We start from the raw sequence: 23,353 nt of genomic DNA, 5'->3' as shown, positions 1-23,353 counted from the left end.
TCAGACAAAATTTAAGAAAAAAAAACACATGAACATCTGATGTCCCTGATCACCAACCTAAATCATATAATTATTTCCAAACTAACCGTTTATAGATGATAACATACCAAAAAATAATAATGCTTTATGATTTCATTATTGTTTAGGTCCTTACATCAGGAAAGTAAGATTTTTGGGGGCTTTACAAAGTAGCTCTGTTGCAGTGCATGCAAGAATTCGCAACTTTAAACAAAAAAGCAGCACTATTCAAAGGAGAGCCGTGTTTACACTTTACAGTCTTGGCACCTTTTATAATTTTTTTTAAAGTAAATTAAAAAAAAACCTTTGCAAAACTTTTTATTCAGAGATTTTGTCAATTATGTTGGGCGCCACTTTGGATAACAATAGCATTTATGTAATTTTTACAAAACAATAGTGAAGCGACAAAAAGTAACTGTAAACAAAACACTAACAAACGCTACATCAATATTTTCGGATCTAATATTACCCAAAAACTAAATTCAGGGATTCTGTATGTCAAATGAAGATATATTGGAAACCACTGCGCATACAGAACCTTGGAAAGTGTAATTTACTTTGTTTTTTTTTTTTTTTTTTTTTTTTTTTGATGAGCTGTGCCTTAATAGATTTGCCTTGTGCAATTTTTATGGCTACATAGTTAAAAACAAGAGTCCGTATGAACATGATATTAACCTGGTATTGAATGGCATTATTGTCGGCCACATATCAAGCTATCAGTTCACTTAATAAATTTCCTAGGACATCTGGCCACATTTCAATGTATATAACATCTTGACCAAAACATATACAACTAAAAACTGGGGTCTGTGTGAACTTGGTATTAATTTAGTATTCGAACCACTGTGCCTTAGGTACCTTGGGAAGTGTAATTTCCTTTGTTTTTTTGGTTGAGCTGTGCCTTGATAGTCTTTCTACCTTTTGCAATTTTTATGGCTACATAATTAAAAACAAGAGTCCGTATGAACATGATATTAACATGGTATTGAATGGCATTATTGCCCGGCCACATCACAAGCTATCAGTTCACTTAATAAATTTTCTAAGACATCTGGCCACATTTCAATGTTTATAACATCTTGACCAAAACATATAGAACTAAAAACTGGGGTCTGTGTGAACATGGTATTAATTTAGTATTCAGTCGCAAAGTACCCATTCACTTCATACTTACTATAGCTGTCCGGCCATATCTCAAATTCCCTAACATCACAAGCTATCAGTTCACTTCATTAATTTCCTAAGGTACGTGGCCACATATCAAATTCTATGTCATCAATTAAATTTATTAATTGTGCTCCACAACTAAAAAAAGAATAAGGAGTCTTGTGAAAAGTAATTGCGTATTTAATATTAAGTCGCAAAGTACCCAATCACTCTATACCCTACTAAAGCTATCTTCTGGCCACGTCACAAATTTTCGAACATTACAAAAAATCGGGCCATCTAAGGAACTTCCTAAGACATCTGGCCACATTCCCGATTCTATAACATCTTGACCAAAACCTATAGAACTAAAAACTGGAGTCTGTGTGAACATGGTATTGATTTAGTATTCAGTCGCAAAGTAACTATTCCCTTTATATACATTACCATAGCTATCTGGCCATATCCCAAATTTTTTAATATCACAAGCTATCAGTTCACTTAATTAATTTCCTAAGGTACGTGGCCACATATCAAATTCTATGATATCAAACTCATGATCGGTAAGAAACTTACCAAGACATCTGGCCACATTTAAAATTCTATAACATCTTGAGCATAAGATATTGAATATTAAACTAGAGTCTGTGTGAACATGGTATTATGTTGCAAAATACCTAATCACTTTATATAAATCTAAAGCTATCTGGCCACATCACAGTTTCTCTAATACCACAAACTATGGAGCCACTTAAAAATTTTCCTTTGATATCTGGCCACATATCAAACTCTATAAAATATTGTTTAGCATCTTGTTATGTTTCGGAATACAAATAGAACAACACTTTTGACCCCTAATGTATAGATTTTCAAACACCTAAAACGACACGTTACTAGGCTGTGTTTTTTGACGAACTTAACTCGAGAGTATCCTTTTTATGTGTTCGAGTGTTTGTATGAGTGAAAATGATATGGATTCGTTATGGAGGTTTTGTTTCAGTTTCAGTTCGTTTTTGTCGCTGTCGTTCTGGCTGTCTTTGTTCTTATTTGGATTTGTTTACATTAGTTGCAAAACTGTTTGCATTAACTGTTTTATGTGACGCGACGTCGACAATGTGCGATGGATGGGTGGATGTATGTGTCTGTGCGAATGTCCTTGTTTATGTGCAACAAAAATCTATTTTTTCGGCTTGGTGGCCAGGGGGATTGGACAAACGACCAACCATTGAAAATATGTAAGCTGCGAAGGGATTGAAGTCCAATAGAAAGGATATATGGATGTGTGTGTGTGTTCACTCCTTCTTATTTTATTTTTTTTTTTTTTGCATAGAGGACACAATGTTGGTTTTTGTTTCGCCTTTGCACAAAAAGAATGCAAAGAAACGATGCCATCACCACCCATTGTATGAGGGATTTTTCTTAAAGGCTTGAGTACATTTTCAAGATTGCGGAAGCAAATTGCGCGTGCTGAAGTTGTCGAATCCTTTAAAAACCCATATCGTCATCATTTACTCTCTCTCTCTTTCCCCGAATGCACAAAGGGCAGAGGAGATGATTTTTTTGTCAAGAAACAAAGTCAAAACCCTCGTGTGTGTGCAGTTATGCAGTCTAGGGCCTAAAAAAATCTTTGCACAAAAAAACAGGGGGTTTGCTTTGCTTCCTTCCATCCTTTCTTCGTTGCAGCCACGATTCTCTGACATTTCACCACAAACGTGCCTGTCTGGCGACAAAAAGGAATTGTCAACAGCAGTAGCAACAACAAACTTACCAAGAAATCAAAGTGTGAAACTTCTCATTTAGGTATAAATTTCACGGCGTGACTTTTTGTTGTTTCTCTAACGAACAAACCAACTTGGTGTCTGTCTGTCTGTCCTGGTTTGTTATTCTTTGGCCAAGGTAAAGTGGATGCTCTGTGGGAGGAGGGGGAAGGAAAGGGATGCAAAAGTTTATTTAAGTCCTCGATTGTTGTGATTATTGTCTATGGCAACGGCAAGAGCAACATTAACAACAACAGCAACTGGAGTCCTTACATTTATTCCAACAGCCAACCATCCATTTGAGCTTTGTAAACAACACTCTGGGCTAGCCGTTGCCAGCTAGCAACTGACTTCCTTCCTTCCTCCACTGACTGGAAGGCACGCGTCTTTTTTGTTGTTGTGGCAAAACCTTTAATCTCAAGCATATTTAATGGCTGTTTATCGTTTTCGTTCGTATTGTAATATTTTGATTTTGTTTTAAAGATAACTGGCCCACACACCCAGCTAGCTAGCTTTGTGCACTTTTTGATTTTCAAAACAAAAAAAAAAATCTCAGAGAAGGGCGAAAAATTCCCATAAATTTGCATTACCCAAATAAAGGGCCATTCATGTGCCAGGGGATTTGTAACGAACGGCGTTTGACAAAAATTACTTTTTCGAAATATTTTCAATTTTATGATTGCTATCAATGATAATCCTGCCCGAATTACAACCTACATAGACCCCTGGGAATTTCAATATTAATAAGGCCATCATTAGACACATTTCAGATTGAAATCTAAAGTTAAAAAAAACAGTTTTTAAATACTTCTTGGGTGTTAGGTATTTTATTTGATCTGTGGCCATGTGGCTTTAACAAGTGACTTAAAACGGTTTGTGTAAACAGGGTATTAGCTAGTGACTTTCAAATGGCAATGGAATGGAATGAGTCATCAAGTAATTTAAATTTATTTTTAAAGGTAAAAATAGTTATAATTGATCATTCATCTACAATTGATGACACAATTTATTAAGTGGCATGGCCACTAATAAAAACATAGAACAAGTGTTGCTCTGTTTTGATATTCTTCGAATTGGATAGATAAAAAGGGAGTAAGAAACATTCACATTAAAATGATAGCCGCAAATGGATATATTAGACATAAAATTATTACAGTATTTCATTGGTTTATTTTTGCTCTGATCCAAATCCTACAAGAATCAACTAGTTTTGCATTTTTTCTTCGATTTATAAAGTAATTTTTCAAAATTTTGTCAAAAATTATTTGTTTCATAACATCTAATTGTCAAAATTTGTATTTTTAAATCCATTGCGCATATACAAATCAGAGATGGGAACCTGTTTTTATGTATGGTGTATGTGTGGCTGGGTGATTTGGAGGCAGTTTTTAATCCCAGGCTCCAACCCAAATTGCCGTCAAGTTTCAATGGATTGTGTGGTGTTCAAAAAATTAAAAAAAAAAAACAGAACGCTTATTCTGTTTTGAAAAAAAAATCCATGACAAATTAACCCGGTGGTTACTATTTTTTTCTGGTCTTCTATCATTTTTTAAACAAAAAACAATGCTAGCCAAAACAGGTGCACACTGACACATCGTTTTTGTTTTTCACTTGTTACATTTTCCTCCCCTAATCGTTTTCTATTTTCCATTGCATTGCATTGTGTGCATTTATTGTCGGTCATATCGATCGTTTTGTTATGGGTTCTACAACAGGTAGCCGGCTAAAAAGGTGTTCACCTATTTAGACAAAGTTAATTAGCAAATTTATGTTAAGTCATAGTGGCGGTAGCAGTGGATTAGAAAAACAAAAAATTCTCATTTATTTTCTGTTTTTTTTTTTTTTTTTTGTTATGGATCATTATGTTTTTGAAATTGGTTTTCTTGGGAAAATTTGAAAGTGACTTCAAGCGAGGTTTATTGTTTCCATGAAACAAAAAAACATGCAATTGCGTAAAGCAAATAAAATGATGAAGCATATTTTCTAAAAAAAAATATGTTTTTTTGGCTACCTAATATGTGCACAATGTTATTTTAATAGCAGACTGGTTTATGTTTTATTATTTGAGTGAAATTATTTTTTTTAATTTAAAATAGTCCAAAAAGTGTATAAAACAAGTTTTTACAAATGAGAAATTTGTTTAGGCCATTTGGATTTGACATGTTGATAGGCCACATTCACACTACTTTGAAGAGAAAATACCACTAGTATTTACACACAGAAAGTTTCCTAAAAAGGAAATTAGGTTTTCATTCGGACATTAAAAGTTTCTCAAAGATATAACTTAGGTTTTGAGAGAGAGAGAGAGAGAGAGAGAGAAAGCTTCGAAGTGTTTGTGATATTTACTTCTGTCAACTCCCTTTTCCAAAAACCAAGTTTTTCCGCACACTTTACTGCAAATGGGGTGTTAATATCTTTTATACTATTCGTATCTGTTATTACCCATAATATTTACGCTTCAGTATGTGGGTATATGTGTCAAAGAAGCTTTTACTTTTATTATTTTTATAATTATTGATCATTCACGTGAAATTGATGACACATTTCGTTAAGTGGCATGGCCACATATAGAACTTCCAAACATAGAACAAGTGCTGCACTATTGATGTATTCCTCGAATTGGATATATCAAAATGGGACAAGAATCATTCACAGAAAATTGATAGCATGTTTCTTTAGGTGATCTGCCAACACATTGAAATAATCAATTTTTTTAGTAACATTTTTATCTAATTGACATTTTTATCTAATAGAAGCATTTTTGTCATTTTTTTACAGTTCTGTTTGCACCATTTTAGTATTTTTCAGATTAAATAGATTTAACCGAGATACCAATTAAAAGAAAACTAGTGAAAAAATTTTATAAAGTGATTTGGGCACAAATCTCTACATAAACAATTTAACAATTTGGAAATTGGAAAAGAGAAAAAACATGACATCAATTAAGGAACTGGAACAAATAAAACTGTTTACAATTCATCGTTATTTGATGGCAAAACAAAAAATAACCAATAATATGAATGAGGATAACTATAGCAATTAGGTTTTGGGCCTATCTATACCGAACCTAAAATATGTGATTTTTTAAAACACATTTTTTCGAAAATATCACAAAACGTAAGTTTAAAAAAAAAATATAAAAAAAAAAACAATAAAGGGAAGGGAGCCTGACCATTTTGCAACAACAAAATACTATGATATCCCAAACAAACAAGACAACACTTTTCAATATTTTTTTGAATATTTCAAAAAGGTGGATTTGAAAAAATATTTTTTTAAATATTTCAAAAAACATGAATATTTAAAAAAGTTTTTTTTCAGATTTCACAAAAATCGGATTTAAAAAAATAAATATTTTTTTTTGAAAAAAAGTGGATTTGTAAAAAAGTATTTAAGGCATTAAATTAAATTAATTGACAATCCAAATAATGTGCCTTATGAAAACATGTCCGGTGTAAATAAGGTTCTACTTATGGTAGAAGAATACAGGTCAAAATTTTTAAAATGTATTGTCAAAGTAGATTTTTATATGTTTTCTTATTCGACGCTAATTGGAGGTTCTTATGATATGCATTTTTCAACAATTATTACAAATTTCAATAATTTTTCATTCAAGACTTTCAATTCCAAAATCTGCTTGACAGTTCATTGTCCCATCAGCTGTGTCTAACTGTATTCTTTTACCATGGTTCTTCTTACACAAATCAAATGACTATTCACAGGAAATCGATAACAAATATCTTAAGGTTGTATGGTCACATATCGAAGTATATGAGTTATGTGGAAAAATACGAATACTTTTTAAGCTTCTACCAGAATTGCGATTATTTTCAAATACTGCAGCTATTTATGGCACAAAGGGTACTTGAAACAAATGTATGGATAAAGTGCCAATAAAATAAGAAAACAATGTGTAACATGACCAAATACCTTCGTTACCCTAAAATAATACCAAAAAAAGCTTCAGCTTCAAAATTGTGCTAAAATTAAAAAAAACGCCATTTCCCCGCTTTGGTGGCAGACAATAAAAGAAACGAATTGCAATTGCACATTCATCTTGAGATCTTTTATAGCTTTCTATTATCTCCTTGCTCGTTAATTTCTTCTTTTTTGAAAAAATATCATCTTCTTGCTTGTTATTGTTAAATATAAATAAATAATTCATTCACATTATTGTGAGGTGTACTGAATACAAACAACAAATTAAAAAAAAAAAGAATTTATTTGTTATTTACTTGAGATGGCACGTAGATATCGCGGCATGCATGCATGTGTATCTATAAGCCAGGTTTTAACAAGAAAATACTGGTTTAGTATTGTACATAACGAATAAAGCTCTCTGAGAAAAACCATTAGGTATTTGGCCATATTTCTTATAATGAGAGTAAAGATGAGGGCGCGCTCTCACATGATGTTTTTTATTGAGAGATTGAAAGAGAACCTAAATAAACACAGTTCATGTGAATTTCTTAACAATACAGTTTTATTTTTGGTAAGGTGGGTGACTCAACATTTGAAGCTTGACTTGTAAAATTAGGAATATTACCGCGAAAATTTTCCGTGCGGAATGTGGGCATTGTTGATCAAAAACTATAAGGAATGTGTAAAAAACAATTCGCCCCCCTGCCTCGAGATACCTTGCTGTTCTCCCTCTTCATTTATATTTCACGTAAGCTCCCGATATTCTATATATCTTTTTTATATTTTAAAATTTTCAGAACTTACCTGTGGGTAGAATAGCATTATTTTCACGACGCCAGCTAATGGTTGGTGTTGGATAGCCACTGGCATAACATTCCATTTGGACTTCGCTTCCCTCGCTGGCCACCAAGGATTGTGTGGAGTTGTCAGAGATAACAGGTGGACGTCTCACGGACAACATTACATTGGCACTGACTTTGTGGGTAACAGACATTACAATTTGACAGGTATATTGGCCAGCATCAGTCTCTTGAATATCTTTGATTTGTAGTTTATATGTTGATGAGTTGGGATCGTAGCGCAGGGCAAATCTCGAATCTTTTATAACCAATGTAGAGCCCGTCGACAGGAATACAGAGTCACCAGCATTTTTGGTCCATATTACAGGATAGTCGGTGGCATATTGCACGGAACAATCAAACTCGACCGTACCACCAATGTCCTTGATCTGTTCTTGGGTAATATATGAAATTGTGGGTGTTCTTTGGGCCTGGACAACAACACCACTGAATAGCAGCACCGTCACAAGGAGGCCAAATATTCTGCTGGAGATTTGCTTAACGATTCTACTTCTAAACGGCGACATTTTCTGTTTTTCTATTTTTTTTTTTTTTGTGTCTTTAATAATTTTCGAATTTTTTAATTGATTTTGTTTTTCAAACAAACGAGAAGAAACTATTGCACCACACCCTAAGCCCGTTGTTAGAGACGTTTTATTGGAAAAGAAACGCTTAATAATTTAATGCTTTGGCTTGATCTTTTCAAGTTGATTTTCTTTTCGTTTTTGTATCTTCGCGACGTCGCGTACACAAGAGCTGCTGCTTCTTAAAGAGTCAAGTAGTTACTGGTATGGGTTTTGCTCTGCTCTCCTTCGTTTGATGCTCAGTTAATTAAGTGTGACTTCAATTGACTGTTCTCACATGCAAAACTGTTATACAAGACAAAGAGCGGCGTTTTCTGTTTTAAGCCAAGTTTAAACACACACAACTTAAACAGGGAGATCTTTACGTTGCCGTAATTTCTTTCTCAAATTGTTACTCTCTTTCTCACTCTTCACACACTTCCTTCCTTTCTTTCTCACTACCAAACAACACAGCACAAAGCCTTTAACCGTTACACAACTTCTACGCACGTCTTTACTCGTTGAACGTCGTCAAGCGAATGAATTTTGTTGTGTTGTTCGTGTCGCCTAACTAAGCTCATGTTAAATGTTGTTTGTGCGTGCGTTTCTATGTTTTGGGTGGGAAATATGTACGGCCCTCAGTGTGTGTGTGCGTGTGTGTGAGTCGGTGAGAATTGTTGTTTGGTTGTTAAATATGGCGCTCAATTAATACCCAGTAAACAATTTTTGCCGAATTCGGTCCGATTTCTGTCAGAATCTCTGAAAAAATGTCCGATTCTGATTCCGAATTCCTTCCGATTTCGGTACGAAAGTTGTATGGACGTGGTCACCGAATTCGGAAAGATTTTCTGAAAAAAATCTGAAAAAATATTAGATTTTCTGGACGAATTCGGTCCGAATTCGGTGAAAATTCTTGAAAAAATAGGAGAAAAAATTAGATTTTCGGAAAAGATTCGGAGGACAACTCCGAATTTCTGAAAGAAATCGGGCAGAATTCGTCTGGAAATTCGGCGGAATATTCAGATTTTCTGAAAGAAATCGGTCAGAATTCGAAAGAAAATTCTGAATAAAATTCAGATTTTCTGAAAAAAAAAAAAAAAAAAAAACGCTCAGAATTCGGGAGAAAGTTCCGATTTTCTGAAAGAAATCGTTCAGAATTCGGAAGAAATATCGAAAAAATCGTCACACCACTTAAAAATGAAAAAAAAAACACATATTTATTTAAAAAACAAACAATTTATTTCGGGTTTCGTAAAAATGTAGTTTAAATATTACATCTATAATACATTTACATTATAAATATTATTTTTATTAGGAACATAACATACAGTAGCACGTTTCTGTTTCAACTGCTAAACAAGAACTAAAAATAAAAAGCAGTGCACACAGAAATCCGGTATGTAGTTGTTTTTGCAATTTTTTTCCATCATATTTTTTTGGGAACGAAAGAGAAAGAGGCTGATTCACAACAACAACAAAACGCACATTTTTACAACGGAAAATCTAACAGTTCACAATAACAAATAGCATTTTTGCTTTGCGCTTTGTTGTTGTTGAGATCTTGAAATGAATGATCACAACAACAACTACTATGGGAGAGAATGTGTAAAACCACCACCATCCGTTTACATGTGGGAGAGAATATGCCAGAGCAATAGACAATCTACTCTCTCCGTTTGTACATTTTTCGAGTTTTTTTTCGCTTAAAAACACAGGAAAATGTGCAGAAATTCTAAAAAAAAAACGTTTAGAAAATCGGACCAATTTCTATCAGAAATTTCTGAAAAAAACGTCAGAAATTTCGGAAAAAAATCTAAAATCAGAGCAGTCGGAAAAAATTGTTTACTGGGATACTGCCAATGCATGCGAGTGTGTGTGTGTTTTCGATTCATCAACTACTATTCACACTTATACAGGTAACACTGTTGCAGCCATAAAAGGGTGGCCATGCAACAAAATTATTATTGCCGAGCAATATCTTTAAATTCGAACAGGTACTTTACATTTTTATGGAGAATTTTTGTTGCTATTTTAAATAATATTTTCATGCTAGTATCTGGTGTGCAATATAAACACACGCTGTTTATTCTAAATAAAGTTGTTTTTGTTTCCTACACGCTGTTTTTAGTCATTAAGATACCATTTAAGGATATTTTCATGGTTAAAAGTGTTATTAATAGGATTTCCAGGGATTTTCAACACTTGTTGCAAAGAAAAACAAAACAAAGACACTGCAAGTCATAAAAATGTTAGGGGATTAAGATGTGCATACCTGTGTTGGGGGAGTTAAGCTTCCGTTTAACTTCTTGCAGTCTTTACGTTCTAATCCGTTAATCAGACATATATAGGATTTTTAATAAATATAAATATATTAAAGATATTTATTTAAAATTAAACAGCTTCGTGGCGCAAATCGTATTTTTCGTTGCAGTACATTGTGAAATGTTGGATTTTTTCCAGTAAACCCTATTCCTGTCTGGGGTTTGTCCCATTTTGTACCGATAATTTAGTTTCCTTTATTATTCCTTTGGGATGTTATTACTCATTTTCATTTTGATTAAATGATTTAAAGTGAATTAATCTTTGTCATGTGTTCTATCGACGTTTCGGACGGGGTTTCCCTTAGCACCGGCCCTTTATTCGTCTGACTTAAGAGCATGATATTGGATATTATATTTGGATATAATCTTTCTATACAATGTAATTTCGTATGTTTTTGCATGGGTTGAAACGCGGTATTGCTTTTCGATATGGTTAACTATAAAAAAATATTTTCACATCTAAAATATTTTCGTATGACGAGTGGCATATTTGAAAAAGCAGTAAGGAAAAGTCAAAAGTCGGGCGGGGCCAACTATATGATACTCTATACCACTATGCATATTTAGTAGAGCTCCCGCAACAAAAGAATTTATTGGTAGTAGATCATACCACCCATCAAAATTTGGCTTTAGAGCAGTTATAATTTGGTTTCAGAGGGAACTAATATATGGAAGGCATTTCCAAATCTGAATCGATTTTTACTAAATTTGACAAAGACATTTATATCCTTTATAACAAATAACATTGCTATAGAGTGCATGATATCACTTCGAGGAGGATTATATTAAAAAAAATATATATCGGAGCTGAGTTCCACAAAATGGAAACGTACATTCCGATTTTCACTCCATTTGGGCTGATATTAGCCATTAGCCACAATAAACCTGAAATCGGATTAAGGATATATATGGGAGCTATTTCTAAATCTTAGCCGTTCTCGATAAAATCCGGCAAAGGTATTTCCGAGCTCTGGTATCAAATGTCATTCTTGTGGGGTGCATATTATGAGATGGATTTAAACACTAATCAGATGAAAAACATATATGGGAGCTATAGCTATATCTGAAGCGATATTCTCCGAATTTCATGTACTTGCTTCTAGACAGAATTCGGTCGGATGTGCCAAAATTCAGGTCATTTGGAGTGATATTGACCATTGGTGGACATTTAACCACGATATCGGTTGGAGATATATATGGGAGCTATATCCAAATCTGAACCGATCTTCATAAAATTTGGCAGATGTATTTCCGAGCTCTGTAAGATATCTGGGACCAAATATCATTCATGTAGAGTGTATATTGCGAATGTGAGGGACTGAAACACCAAATCGGATGAAATATATATGGGAGCTATAGCTATATCTAAACTGATTTTCAACAAATTTGATGTACTTGCTGCTAGATGGAATTCGGTCAGATGCGCCAAAATTTGGACTGATATAGGACATTTGGTGCAATATTAACCCGAAATCGGTTGAAGATATATATGGGAGCTATATCCAAATCTGAAGCGATATTGATAAAATTTGGCAGAGGTATTTCTGGGCTGTATCTCAATGTGGTACCAAATATCATTCTTGTGGAGTGCATATTGCGAATGTGAGGGAATGAAACACCAAATCGGATGAAATATATATATGACAGATATACCTATATCTGAACCGATTTTCACCAAATTTGATGTACTTGCTTCTAAACTGAATTCAGTCAGATGAGTCAAAATTCAGATCATTTGGACTCATATTTGTGCACAATCAATCCAAAATCTGTGGAAGATGTATATGAGATACATTTAAACCTATTCTCACCTATTTCAATAGGGTTCGTCCTAGGGCCAAACAGATATTGTTTGGAAATTGTCATCTCAATCGAATAATAAAGGCGACCTGGATGTTGTTCACAAGAATGCATGGACGGACTGACATGCATAAATCGACTCAAAAAGTGATTCTATGAAGATCCTAAAAAGTAACTATAGGTCTATCCATGGTACAATGAAGAGAAGGTAGGTAAATTTTGAAAAAATTGCAAGTATAAAGGTCTACCTGTTTGGCTTGTAATGTCAGAATTAGTATCAAAACAATAAAAAATTAAGCAACTTGTTGCATTTATTTTGAATAAATAATTGAAAACCGCGATAACTGAATGATAGGTCAACACTTCTTTTCAAAAGCATGTACTATATATCTCTAAAGGATTATTTCGCTACAAAACTCTAGATTTTGTCGATGCATACGTTGAAATAAACATTTTGAAAACACACGAATTTGAAGTTTTCTGAACAATTTTTTTGTTATTGAAAAGAAAACACATACATAAACAAATAAATATGACATATTAAGCCAAGAAAATAAAAAATTAAAATCATATGGTATCATAGCCCTACCTTGATATCATTGTACCATGGGTCTATCTAGCTTACTTTTTCATGTTACAAACAAATGCACAAAGACATGTGGTGTAGGGTATAAAAAGCCGAACAATGTCAACCATTGTTACAAATTGTTACTGGAAGTCTGTCAACACAAAAGTTGTGCAAAAGAGAGCGATTACAGAGAGAGATTTTCAAAGCAAAAAGTTGCCAAAACAATAATTTTGAAAAAAAACTGTAAACATATTGCACAACTTTACCTTCTTAATTCTACCATGATTTCTTTTTATAGCCGACAAAATGTTTTGTTTTGAAAAATCAGCTGATTGCTCCAAAGTTATCGCGGATATTCTGTCTAGTTACTTTTCACAGTTTTCTTGAATAAGAGCATAAAACTATTTACTCTTTCCTCCCAGAAAGAAGCAGCTAGTCAGTATCTTCTGGAAAAGTAACCAGACATACCTAATTTGAAAATAATTTCAGAATGACAGATGAGTTCCAATATAAAAAAGGATTGCCATTGCCGATTTTGCAAATGAAATTATCTCTTTACCTCTGGAAAGAGCATATATTCTGTCATGGATAGATCATTGATATCATGATGTCATTTTGTATTGAAAATGGAATATATGGGTTCACGTTTAATTTGACTACCAAGTGTATGTATTTTAAGGATGACCGATTTGGACATACGTTAATTTTTTATATGATGGAAAGATCGACTTGTCTCATCTCAACTTTGCATTTACTGGTTTTTCATATATTAATGAATCATATATCGATTACAATTTTTCAAAGTAAAAAAATTATAAATTACAATTTTCTCCTGTCTTTCTTAATAATCTCAAAATTTGGAAACATTTAATCGATTTTTTTGACAGTTTTTGCAATAAATTTAAGTGAGGGAGATAGTAAATTTTCTCAGCGAAAGTTGCTGAGTAAATTTTTAAACAAACAACATTTTATAATTATGATGAAATAATAAAAGAAGGAACCGTCATTGAGTACAAGGCAATTTCCTATACCGTTTTAGAGGCCACGAATTACTGTAATTTGACCAGAATTATGCTAATGACATCTATGTAGTGAAAAAATTACAGACTTAATGTCTGTTCGTTTACTTTTCGAGGAAGATCTTATACGGCAGCAATGTCGTTTGCAATAAACCAATGAGTGCACCAACAACATCCAGTAAAAATTTGTACATATTACCGATTAAACGAACATCCCTTAATGCGATAGGTTTGTGTCGTCGCTGCAGGAAAACTTCACATTTGACACACATCCCCGTATAAGAAGCCAGCTATATATTTAGCTGAGCACACAAACTACGGTAAATGACAACAATGAACTTTTAGAAGAAGAAGCATATGTTATGACTACTTGGTCGTCCGCCTCCTCGCCCAGTTCGAGTTTTATTTACCAATTGACACAGTCAATTGTTTTGCGTGTAGTTTTGTTAGATAGAAGAAATTATTGGCAGAAATAGAAAAAATAAGAAATGGCTGCTGTAGAACGTTTTGATATTGAAAAAGTAACGCAAGTTTTTCAAGACTGCTTGCATGAAGAAGATGACATTACAATGGATGAATATTTAAAAGGCTACGAAGAAATTAACAAGTATGTGCAAACACACAAACGTACATAGGCAGCTAGCTAGCTACAAGGACTTTTCGATCTTTGTTCAGATGACAGTCAGATTTTTTCATTTCGTTTCTTTTTTTAGGTTTTTCACCTTAATTGGAAGTGTATTCGGATTTGTTAGCAGCGATATTCGTGCTAAAATTGACATTTTAACCACATTTAGAAAAAACGATGAGAAAGCTGAAAACTTTGTAACGTTCAAAACCATGATGTCATACGAAAAGGATTCTGGGTTACTAAAAGATTCGAAATATGTATCAGGAAGTCGTACTCTATTACGTTTGCATCGAGGTCTAGGTAAGTGGGTGAACGGAAGGGGGAAATGACATAGACATCACGTTCTGAATTTTTGCTGGGTATCTTATCATAAAACTAAAAGAAAACATGATTTCTGACAGTAATAAATGCAATTTGGGGTAGATAGTAGATATTTGTTGCTAGAAATATTTTCGTTATACAAATCATGAGAAAACTTTATTTTTACATTAGAAGTCTTAATACGTATTATAGAACTTGTTTCCAAACATGACATTTAACAAAAAGCTCTACCAACATTATGTACAGAATTGTTTATAAAAAGTTAAATTATAATGCTGAACTCTTCGTTTTTTTTCAGAATTCGTCTATGAATTCCTGCTCAAATTGGCTGAACTGGCGGAAAACGATAAGGTACATCAAACATGTAAGACGGCATATGAAAATACATTGGCCAAACATCATCCATGGGTTGTACGAAAGGGGGCACTGGTCGCCATGTATGCATTACCCACTCAAGGAGAACTATTGAAACGTGTCTGCACTAACGTCCCACGCGCCATAGAAATACTGCCAGAAATGTTGAAAAATACCAAGATTGTATACGATCGTACCCATGCATTATACACCCTCTATGATTTGCATGCATTGCCTTAAATACTCATGTAGCCACATGGTGCTCCATATACAAAAAATCCTATTTTAAGCTAGTTTCAACTTGAATCTATACTGTTTTAATTAGTTAAATGATGTGCTGCTGCTATATTGTTTTAATTTATGTTTTTCGTAATTAAGCGCTGGTATTTCTTTTACATAAAAACATTCCTTTACCTTCAGAGAAAGTATGCCTTAAAATATATATATATGCCTAGTTTCCTATACTATAATATGCCTGTTTTTCATTTATTTTCCTAAAATCTTAATTTTACAAAAATCTCAAATTGAAAATATGCTTTTAAGAATATAACAAGTAAGTTATATGAGGGCTATACGAACACGTCGACCTGCACAGACATTTTTGTCATAGGCTGCAGTATCCACTACTTAATTTGAGATTTTATAATGTCGCTTAAATCATCAAAATACTGAATATCGGGAGGTATTGTTATATGGGGGCTATACGAAGGCGTGGACCTGCACAAACAATCTCCTGTCATAGGCTGTAGCATCCATTACGAACATCAAATACCGAAATTTGAAAGAATTCCGATGAATATTGTCGCTAAGGTCGCTAAAAATACTCTGCTCATACTTATAGGGTACTTGGTGACTAAGTCTAACTATTTAGTATAAAACTGTATATTTTAAGGAAATATGGAATATATTTTCCACATTTTTTAATATTTTTTTGCAACAATCAGACCTTTGGGGTAACATGCAATTTAGATTTTTTTGTCAATTTATATTCGGCTTAAAACTCTTATTTTTTTTAATTTCTCCAGTAGGTATTTTTACCCTGATCCCGGGAATCTTTATTTTTCCTGGGGGACGGACCCGGGACCACAGATTTTTGATACGCAAGTCTGGGTTCAGGACCCAGGCTAGACGGATCCACTTATCCGATATAGGCAATATAGGGATCGAAATTTTTAAGCGGTTCGGAAGTTTTAGTCAAATTATCAATTTTAGGAACCGGTTTTTTAAAAAACTCCCAAAAAGTCAAAATAGGGCCCATTAAGGGGGTCAACCAAATTTATGCCAAATTATTGTTGACACTCTTACCTATCCAAAATGCTATAAATGTGCTAATACCCTTCCTAATTTTTAATGAACTGTGGAAAGACCTGGTAGTATTTTGGGAAGGCCATAATTTGGCATCAATTTCATTGACCCCCATAATGGACCCTTTTTACTTTTTGGAGTTTTTATAAAGAATCAGGGTCTAAAAAATCCATAATTTGACTATAACTTCCGAACCGCTTATAAAAAAAACCCATCACTTGTTGAAAAGGTATTTTCATAAGCTTTCAAAAATCTGTAGTCCCGGGTCCGTCCCCAAAGAAAAAAAAGTTTCCCAGAATCAGGGTAAAAATATCTACCTCTGGAAAAAATTTCGAAAAAAAAAAACTAAACTAGAGTTATTCCGAAAGCCCAATAGAATCAATGTCGGCACGCAAAGGTTGTACATCTTTTTATTGTAACATATGATCTTAACCTTAAGTAATTCAACCGGAAAAATCTCATTGCTGTGGAAATATTTCCAAATCTCTTAACTAACTAACCTTCAAAAAATGGACAGAGCATACCCCCATTTCTTACATTCTCAAGTTTTTTAAAAGTGTCTCGAAATTATTATAACGCTCATTTAAAGAATATAATTGGTCAACTCAAATAGCACTCACCTGTTCCGTGTAGTTGAATCCGAGCAAGTAAGTATGCCAGCAAATAGGATTTTGTTCAAACCTTATTGAATACATGAATTTCCGGCTTCCGACTACCATACGAGGCTCTCCGGGTAAACAATATTTTTTCTTATTTTAAATAGTTCCAATTCCAATTTTTTTTGCGTATATTTGGTAATTTTGCGTATATTAGATATTGTGGATATTTGGTATTGATTTAATGTCTCTGTCTCTGAACACGAAATGTCATTTATGATACCCTACACCACTTTGCTAATTTAGTAGAGCTTAACAATTAAAAGTTTTTATGGGAGAGTTCAATCATACACGCTATGATTATAATTATAATTTAAAATTCAAATTATCTTTTAAATTCGGACTTGTTCATTGCCCATTTGCGATATATATGGGAGCTATATTCAAATCGGAACCGATCTCGATAAAATTTGGTAAAGAAATTTCTGAGCTGTATTTGAACATTTCCCTGAATATCGTTGCTACGGAGTGCATAATACGGCTGTGGGTAACAAACAAATATAACAAATCGGATGAACAATATATATGGGAGCTAAAGCTATATCTGAATCGATCTTCACCAAATTTGACGTACTTGTTTCTAGGAGTAATTTAGTCGGAATCGGTTGAAGATATATATGAGAACTACAACTAAATTTGAACCGATTTATATGGGGGACCTGAATCGAAGATTTGCAAGATTTGGTTTTTTGGACTTGGTTAAACTACATTTCAAAGCTCTTAACTAAATAAGGTGGACTTTATCGTGATTTCCACAGACAGATAGACAGACAGACGATCATCGCTATCGTACAATAACTTTTTTTTGATCAGGAATATATATATGAGCTAATATTACACGTTTGATGCACAATAAAAGGCAAATCGGACGAGGATATATATGAGACCTATATCTAAATTTTGACCGATTATCTCCAATTTCAATAGGGTTCGTCATTGGGCTAAACTAAACAAACTTGTGCAAAATTTCATATGGATCGGGCAATAAATTCGAACTGTACTTTGTTCACAAAAATATATGGACAGACGGACGGACGGACATACATACATCGACTCAGAATGTGCGTGATTCTATGCAGATCATCAAAAAGAATTATGGTTCTTCTCGTTTGTTCCTTTTGCCAGTTACCCTTCTCCTTCACAAATTTCCAATTTCCGATATTTGAATTCAAATGTGCGTGCTGATGGTATTGCGTATTCTTGTATCCAATGTATTGCTCTGGAAAAGAACCTGCACATCAGGTTCTGTCCCGGTCCCGGGACTCGTCGTTTGGGGCGTTTGGAGTCAATATCCGTGCCCGGGAATCCGTCCTCCAAGAAAAAATACTTTCCTGGAATCAGGGTACAAATAAATACAGCTGGAAAAAATATTCTCGAGTTGTTGGAGACACATATATGACATATATGGCTTTTCTATATCCATGGACCATTAATTGGAGGTTATGTTGGCGGTCGGGTTTTGTTTATTGTTTTTTTTTAGCTTTTTAAATCACGCACAATCTCAAATCACACATATACACATTTGTTCTATTTGTTTCCAGATATTTATGATATTTATATATAATTTTTTATACTAAATACGATAAATAATTAAAAAATTAAATCAATTGAATGAATTACCAACCGACGCCACCGAGAAAGGAAAAAAAGTGAAGTAACGAACAAAGGACACTACAATGTGGCAACACTGAAAAGAAAGACAGCACAGAGAGAAAATCCCTTTTGACAGCACATACAAAAGTATTACGTCTTGCATACAAATATATGAGGATATGGCAATTAAGCTGCAAATATTCCTGTATGCATACTTGATTAATAAATGTAAACAATCACATAATATAAGGGCAAAATGTACCGAAATAATTAATAATTTATGTATGAGAAATCGTTTTCCATTATAAATTTCCTGCGCCCATGAAAAAATTTCACGGCGTAGAAAATGTACATGAAGTGACTAAATAACGCCGTTAGCCAGCATTCATCGACACCATACTCTAATAGAACCGGTAAGTGTGGAATTGGTGTGTAAAAAACAGGTATTTTTTGCATACTTGTGGAGTGAGTAGCGGTCAACAACAAACAAATAGTAATAAAAAAACTCTTCTTTTCTAACATTCTAGAAAAAGAGTCATAAATATATGTAAACAAACACACCCTCTCGCCGATCCATAGTACCCCAAGCCGCATTTCCCATCATGAGTAAATATACAGCCAAATATTTAGAGGAAAAACTTGCCAAAGAACTCGATGCCCAATATGTCCAGGCGGTTGATGAATCCGATGGCTGTGGTGGAAAATTCAGTGTTGTCATTGTATCCGACAAATTCAAAGGCCTAAAAATGTTGCAAAAACATCGAATGGTTAATTCCGTACTGGCAGAAGAATTGAAAGAAATCCATGCTTTTTCTCAAAAGTCATATACGCCAGAAGAGTGGGAGAAAGTGCAGCAAGAGAAACAATAAAAGCTAACCGCAAAGAGAGACAACGAGAGATGAGGTTCGAAAATTGTCAATGGTCGTCACAGAGAGTAAAGTTATATCGATATTGTTTGGCTCTGAACCAGTTGTTTATGAACAGACCAGACGTAACGAACCGTTGTTAAAGTAAGAAAAAATAAGACAAAATATAATAGAAATAAAGTGAAATAATAAAAAAAACGAGACTGCATCCGTAACAGGCAAAAAGTTGTGTAGTAGTTCATTGATTTCGTAGTTGACTGTGTGAGACGAGACGAACAAGAAGTGAAAGTGTTTTTGGAAGAAACAGCCAGCATACAGAGGAGGGGAACAACAAACGAGCATAAACTTTGTCAGTCGTTTTTAAGCTGAGCTTGGAAGTGTTGTAACATTTAAACCAAATTTACATACACGAAAAAAGCAAGCCAAGCTACGCATTCATCGTTATTTTGTTAGAAAAGATCAGTTTTTAAGATATCCAGTTGCTCATTTGAATTTTTTTCGCTTTGTTTGAAAGAGGAAGAAGCCCGGATTATCTCTTTGCTCTGTTGAAGTCATCGAGTTCACTGCTTTGTTTGGCTTGCTTACAGTTATATAATGTTGAATTTCCAAGTCAAATCACCTGGCAAGATCATTTTGCATGGCGAGCATGCAGTGGTTTACCACAAACCTGCTTTGGCAGCCGTAGTGGGTGTAGGAACGACACTTAAATTCCAGAATACAACGGAAGATAGCAGCAAAGTTTCGTTTAAATTGGAGGCACTAAATACAATCTTTGAAATCGACATTGCCAGCTTTAATGCTTTCTTAAAACGCTGCCGTTCCAAATTTTCTGAGTATAAATTGGACAATGCCGTTCAATTGCTGGAGGAAGTTCGTTTGGAATTGGCCAAACAGCAGGATGAAACAATTGATTTGGGTTCACCGAAGAAGCAACAGACACAAAAGGCTTTTATTTCAATTTATTATTTATTGGCTGGAGCCATATTGTCATCACCAGTTAAAGACTTGGAATTGCAACAGCCATTTACCATTACCATCGACACTGAGTTGAATATAGGAGCTGGCTTAGGCAGCTCAGCCTCATATGGTGCCGCTTTGGCATCTGCTTTTCTTGCCTATGCCCAACATTTTGATTTGACAAACTACAAGGATGAAGAAAATCAGCAGTTGATATCTCTATGGGCTTTTGAGTCGGAACGTGTCATGCACGGTACACCGTCGGGAATAGACAACACTGTCTGCACATACGGCGGCATGTTACGCTTTGTCAAGGGTCAAGGTTTCCAGCCAGTCAAAATTTTGCGACCACTTCATATTCTTTTGGTGGACAGCAAGGTGAAGAGGTCCACAGCAGATATCGTGGCAAAGGTCCGACATTTAGGCGAAACATTCCCCGAGGTCATCAATGCCATTTGGAATGCCTGTGAAGCCTTGGTCAATACAGCCATACCTTTGTATGAAAATTTCGGTACATGTCAAGATGACAGCGAAAAATTCGAAAAACTGGAACAGCTCTTTCAAATTAACAATGATCTCATGAAAGCCATTGGTGTAACACATCCAAAGCTGGAGCAAATATTTTCAATTGCCTTTAAGCGGGGATTCTTTAGTAAAATAACTGGAGCCGGTGCTGGTGGTTACGCCATTGTTCTTTTGCCCGAAAATTATGCCAGCAATGAAGTCTATTGGAAGTTGAAAGAAGAATTGGAAGGTGCCGGATTTGGAGTACATGCCACAACTGCCGGTGGAGAAGGTTTGCGCATGGAACCATTGTAATGCGCAAAATGAACCATTCGAAGAAAAAGGTGTTGGAGCCATCAAATAAATTATTTGTATATGCATGTTATTGCGTACTTAATGTTTGTATATTATTATTTTTTATTGAATTTTTTAACTTTTTTCACTATATTATAAAAGTTTAATAAAGTATTCCTTTTTTAAATATATTGTAAGTCTGTTGGGTGTTTCCTTCCATGTATAGGTATAAAGAAATCGAGGTTTTTGATTTCAGTGTCAGTAACTGCAGAAGAAGAACCCCATTATTGATGCTGACAGCCTAAAAATAGAAGAAATGAAATGTTCGCATGTTACCACATACCTATACAAAAATTTAAAAAATATGAGTAAATGTTATTCAATGGATGTAGGGCATATTTAGGTATGTATTATGGCAAAACCACTATATAGGTTTAATTACTGGTTATGAATATTACACAGAGAAAATATGTTGCAACAAGTTCAATGTGCTGGTGCAAATAATGATTAGGTGTTATTTAATGCCCGCAGAAATAATTGAACTAGTTTTAATAAGAGACTATTACAATTGAATTACTGTAGAAGTAAAGGTTTCCTCACGCCATTATTTTATGTATAATTATTTTGTTAAACATGAACCGTAAAGTAATAGACTACAGCATTTTATATATCAGTCGATCGTTTGATCTCTCATAACTCGACAGATATGATAATAAGTAATGTATTAATTTCACAATTATAAGATTTCGTTATTGAAATTCTAAGAGAATTCCTTAAATTTAATTAGCGACCAAGACAATATGCCACCAATATGAATGCATAATGCTTTTTATGATGTAAGGTGTTGTCGGCAAGGGGTCTTTAACTTCCACACAAACCTTTGAACTTTTATGGAGTATGGACATAATTTCATTGCATGTTATTTCTACATCATAGAAAATCATTAACGCTTTCAAAAGTTAATTGGGAATCCATTATATATTTACACTTACGTGAGGATTTTCACACTTTCCGATCTTATTCTAACGCTGGCTTGTATCTCTGGGTCTATAGGGGATGCCTCGACTTTTCATTTCTCTCAGTGTTGCTTGTGGCAAGGTTCCCGAGACAGATATTGCATAGATTCCCCTAGTGAAACGACCTAAAGGAGAGAAAACAAATTACTATTTGATCTTTAGGTTAAATTTTGCTATTGGGAAGATATAGCAACCAAGTTGCACCACAACAGAGTAAATCACTGGATTCTTTGATATTTTCCACACCTACTCACCTATCCTCTGCCACTTGGCCACCCAAGAATCTTCGGGACTCATTAAAGCAATAAGTCCATCAAAATTGTTGCTGGTATGGTCGTAAACATTGTCCTTGTTATTCTTCATGCGCAAAAACTCATCGCAATTGTCGCAGCCATCATACTCGAATTGGTCGAAAGTCTGAAAAGAAACATCGTTTAATGCCACGAATTCTGTTCATCCATCAAGAAACTTACCTTGATAAGGGAGCACACCAAGCATGCACGCAATCCTCGCAGATCTTTGGGAATTGTGTCGAAAGACATTTTTGCTATAGTATAAATTAGTTTTTGATATATTTCAAGAAAAACACGCAAAGCTAACGAATTGTCCAGAATAACAGTAAACAATAGAGCTGGCAAACTATCGATGGTACTATCGATAGTTTGGTTTTCACTAGACTATCAATGGTTTTTTTTTGATAGCGATACTATCGTTGAAAAAACCGATTGCGGTATTTATTTATTTATTTATTAATTATACATTATTAAAATTATAAAGTTTATTCTTGTAGTCTTTTGAGGCCGAATTATACAAGAACTCATAATTCTTTACGTTCTCTATTATAAATTCACTTATGTCCATCTTCTCTATTATAAATTCACTGATATCCATCTTCACTCAGGCGCAA

At 34.2% G+C, this 23,353-nt stretch overlaps 5 protein-coding genes across 7 annotated transcripts in view; 3 read left to right on the top strand and 2 right to left on the bottom strand.

Moving 5' to 3' along the window:
- Positions 1–8,801, bottom strand: part of LOC101901801 (lachesin) — a 37,542-nt gene extending 28,741 nt beyond the window's left edge. The window contains exon 1 of the mRNA XM_005183713.4: positions 7,647–8,801. Within this exon, the coding sequence (XP_005183770.1) occupies positions 7,647–8,208 (562 nt within the window). The 5' untranslated portion in view covers positions 8,209–8,801. The remainder of the gene's footprint in view (positions 1–7,646) is intronic.
- A 5,517-nt stretch (positions 8,802–14,318) lies between these two features.
- On the top strand, positions 14,319–15,725 carry LOC101901635 (ceramide-1-phosphate transfer protein). The gene is made up of 3 exons (XM_005183712.4): positions 14,319–14,559; positions 14,666–14,880; positions 15,200–15,725. Exons 1-3 carry the CDS (start codon positions 14,441–14,443, stop codon positions 15,493–15,495), a joined length of 630 nt encoding a protein of 209 aa, XP_005183769.1. The 5' UTR covers positions 14,319–14,440; the 3' UTR covers positions 15,496–15,725.
- A 3,478-nt stretch (positions 15,726–19,203) lies between these two features.
- On the top strand, positions 19,204–19,900 carry LOC101901195 (bolA-like protein 2). Of its 2 annotated transcripts, none has more exons than XM_011294307.3 (2): positions 19,204–19,222; positions 19,337–19,900. In XM_011294307.3, the coding sequence occupies exon 2, from the start codon at positions 19,412–19,414 to the stop codon at positions 19,676–19,678; it is 267 nt and encodes an 88-aa protein (XP_011292609.1). In that variant the 5' UTR covers positions 19,204–19,222; positions 19,337–19,411; the 3' UTR covers positions 19,679–19,900. The 2 variants fall into 2 exon arrangements, with proteins under 2 accessions (XP_011292609.1, XP_005183767.1); XM_005183710.4 differs by having other exon boundaries at positions 19,209–19,274.
- A 227-nt stretch (positions 19,901–20,127) lies between these two features.
- On the top strand, positions 20,128–21,627 carry LOC101901472 (uncharacterized). The gene has a single exon (XM_005183711.4). It carries the CDS (start codon positions 20,270–20,272, stop codon positions 21,449–21,451), a length of 1,182 nt encoding a protein of 393 aa, XP_005183768.1. The 5' UTR covers positions 20,128–20,269; the 3' UTR covers positions 21,452–21,627.
- On the bottom strand, positions 21,530–23,079 carry LOC101901022 (transcription elongation factor SPT4). 2 transcript variants are annotated; one of them, XM_059131123.1, is made up of 4 exons: positions 22,920–23,079; positions 22,701–22,863; positions 22,417–22,571; positions 21,530–21,731 (listed from the first exon to the last, which is right to left on the bottom strand). In XM_059131123.1, exons 1-3 carry the CDS (start codon positions 22,986–22,988, stop codon positions 22,453–22,455), a joined length of 351 nt encoding a protein of 116 aa, XP_058987106.1. In that variant the 5' UTR covers positions 22,989–23,079; the 3' UTR covers positions 21,530–21,731; positions 22,417–22,452. The 2 variants fall into 2 exon arrangements, with proteins under 2 accessions (XP_058987106.1, XP_005183765.1); XM_005183708.3 differs by having other exon boundaries at positions 22,423–22,571.
- Positions 23,080–23,353: the final 274 nt, after the last annotated feature.

Source organism: Musca domestica, unplaced genomic scaffold, assembly GCF_030504385.1.
Source record: "Musca domestica strain aabys unplaced genomic scaffold, Musca_domestica.polishedcontigs.V.1.1 8, whole genome shotgun sequence".
NCBI lineage: Eukaryota > Metazoa > Arthropoda > Insecta > Diptera > Muscidae > Musca > Musca domestica.
The sequence above is the reverse complement of the archived record's forward strand: the minus strand, read 5'-3'. Positions and strand labels throughout refer to the sequence as shown.

What these genes read in the sequence shown, in the direction of transcription:
- LOC101901195 (XM_011294307.3), top strand. Translation starts at nt 19,412, where the DNA reads ATGAGTAAATATACAGCCAAATATTTAGAGGAAAAACTTGCCAAAGAA.
- LOC101901022 (XM_059131123.1), bottom strand. Translation starts at nt 22,988, where the DNA reads ATGTCTTTCGACACAATTCCCAAAGATCTGCGAGGATTGCGTGCATGC. An exon ending in TGGTGTGCTCCCTTATCAAG is followed by an intron (nt 22,864 to 22,919) that starts GTAAGTTTCTTG and finishes GTTTCTTTTCAG; the next exon opens with ACTTTCGACCAATTCGAGTA. An exon ending in GGCCAAGTGGCAGAGGATAG is followed by an intron (nt 22,572 to 22,700) that starts GTGAGTAGGTGT and finishes TCTCTCCTTTAG; the next exon opens with GTCGTTTCACTAGGGGAATC.
- LOC101901635 (XM_005183712.4), top strand. Translation starts at nt 14,441, where the DNA reads ATGGCTGCTGTAGAACGTTTTGATATTGAAAAAGTAACGCAAGTTTTT. An exon ending in GGCTACGAAGAAATTAACAA is followed by an intron (nt 14,560 to 14,665) that starts GTATGTGCAAAC and finishes TTCTTTTTTTAG; the next exon opens with GTTTTTCACCTTAATTGGAA. An exon ending in ACGTTTGCATCGAGGTCTAG is followed by an intron (nt 14,881 to 15,199) that starts GTAAGTGGGTGA and finishes GTTTTTTTTCAG; the next exon opens with AATTCGTCTATGAATTCCTG.
- LOC101901472 (XM_005183711.4), top strand. Translation starts at nt 20,270, where the DNA reads ATGTTGAATTTCCAAGTCAAATCACCTGGCAAGATCATTTTGCATGGC.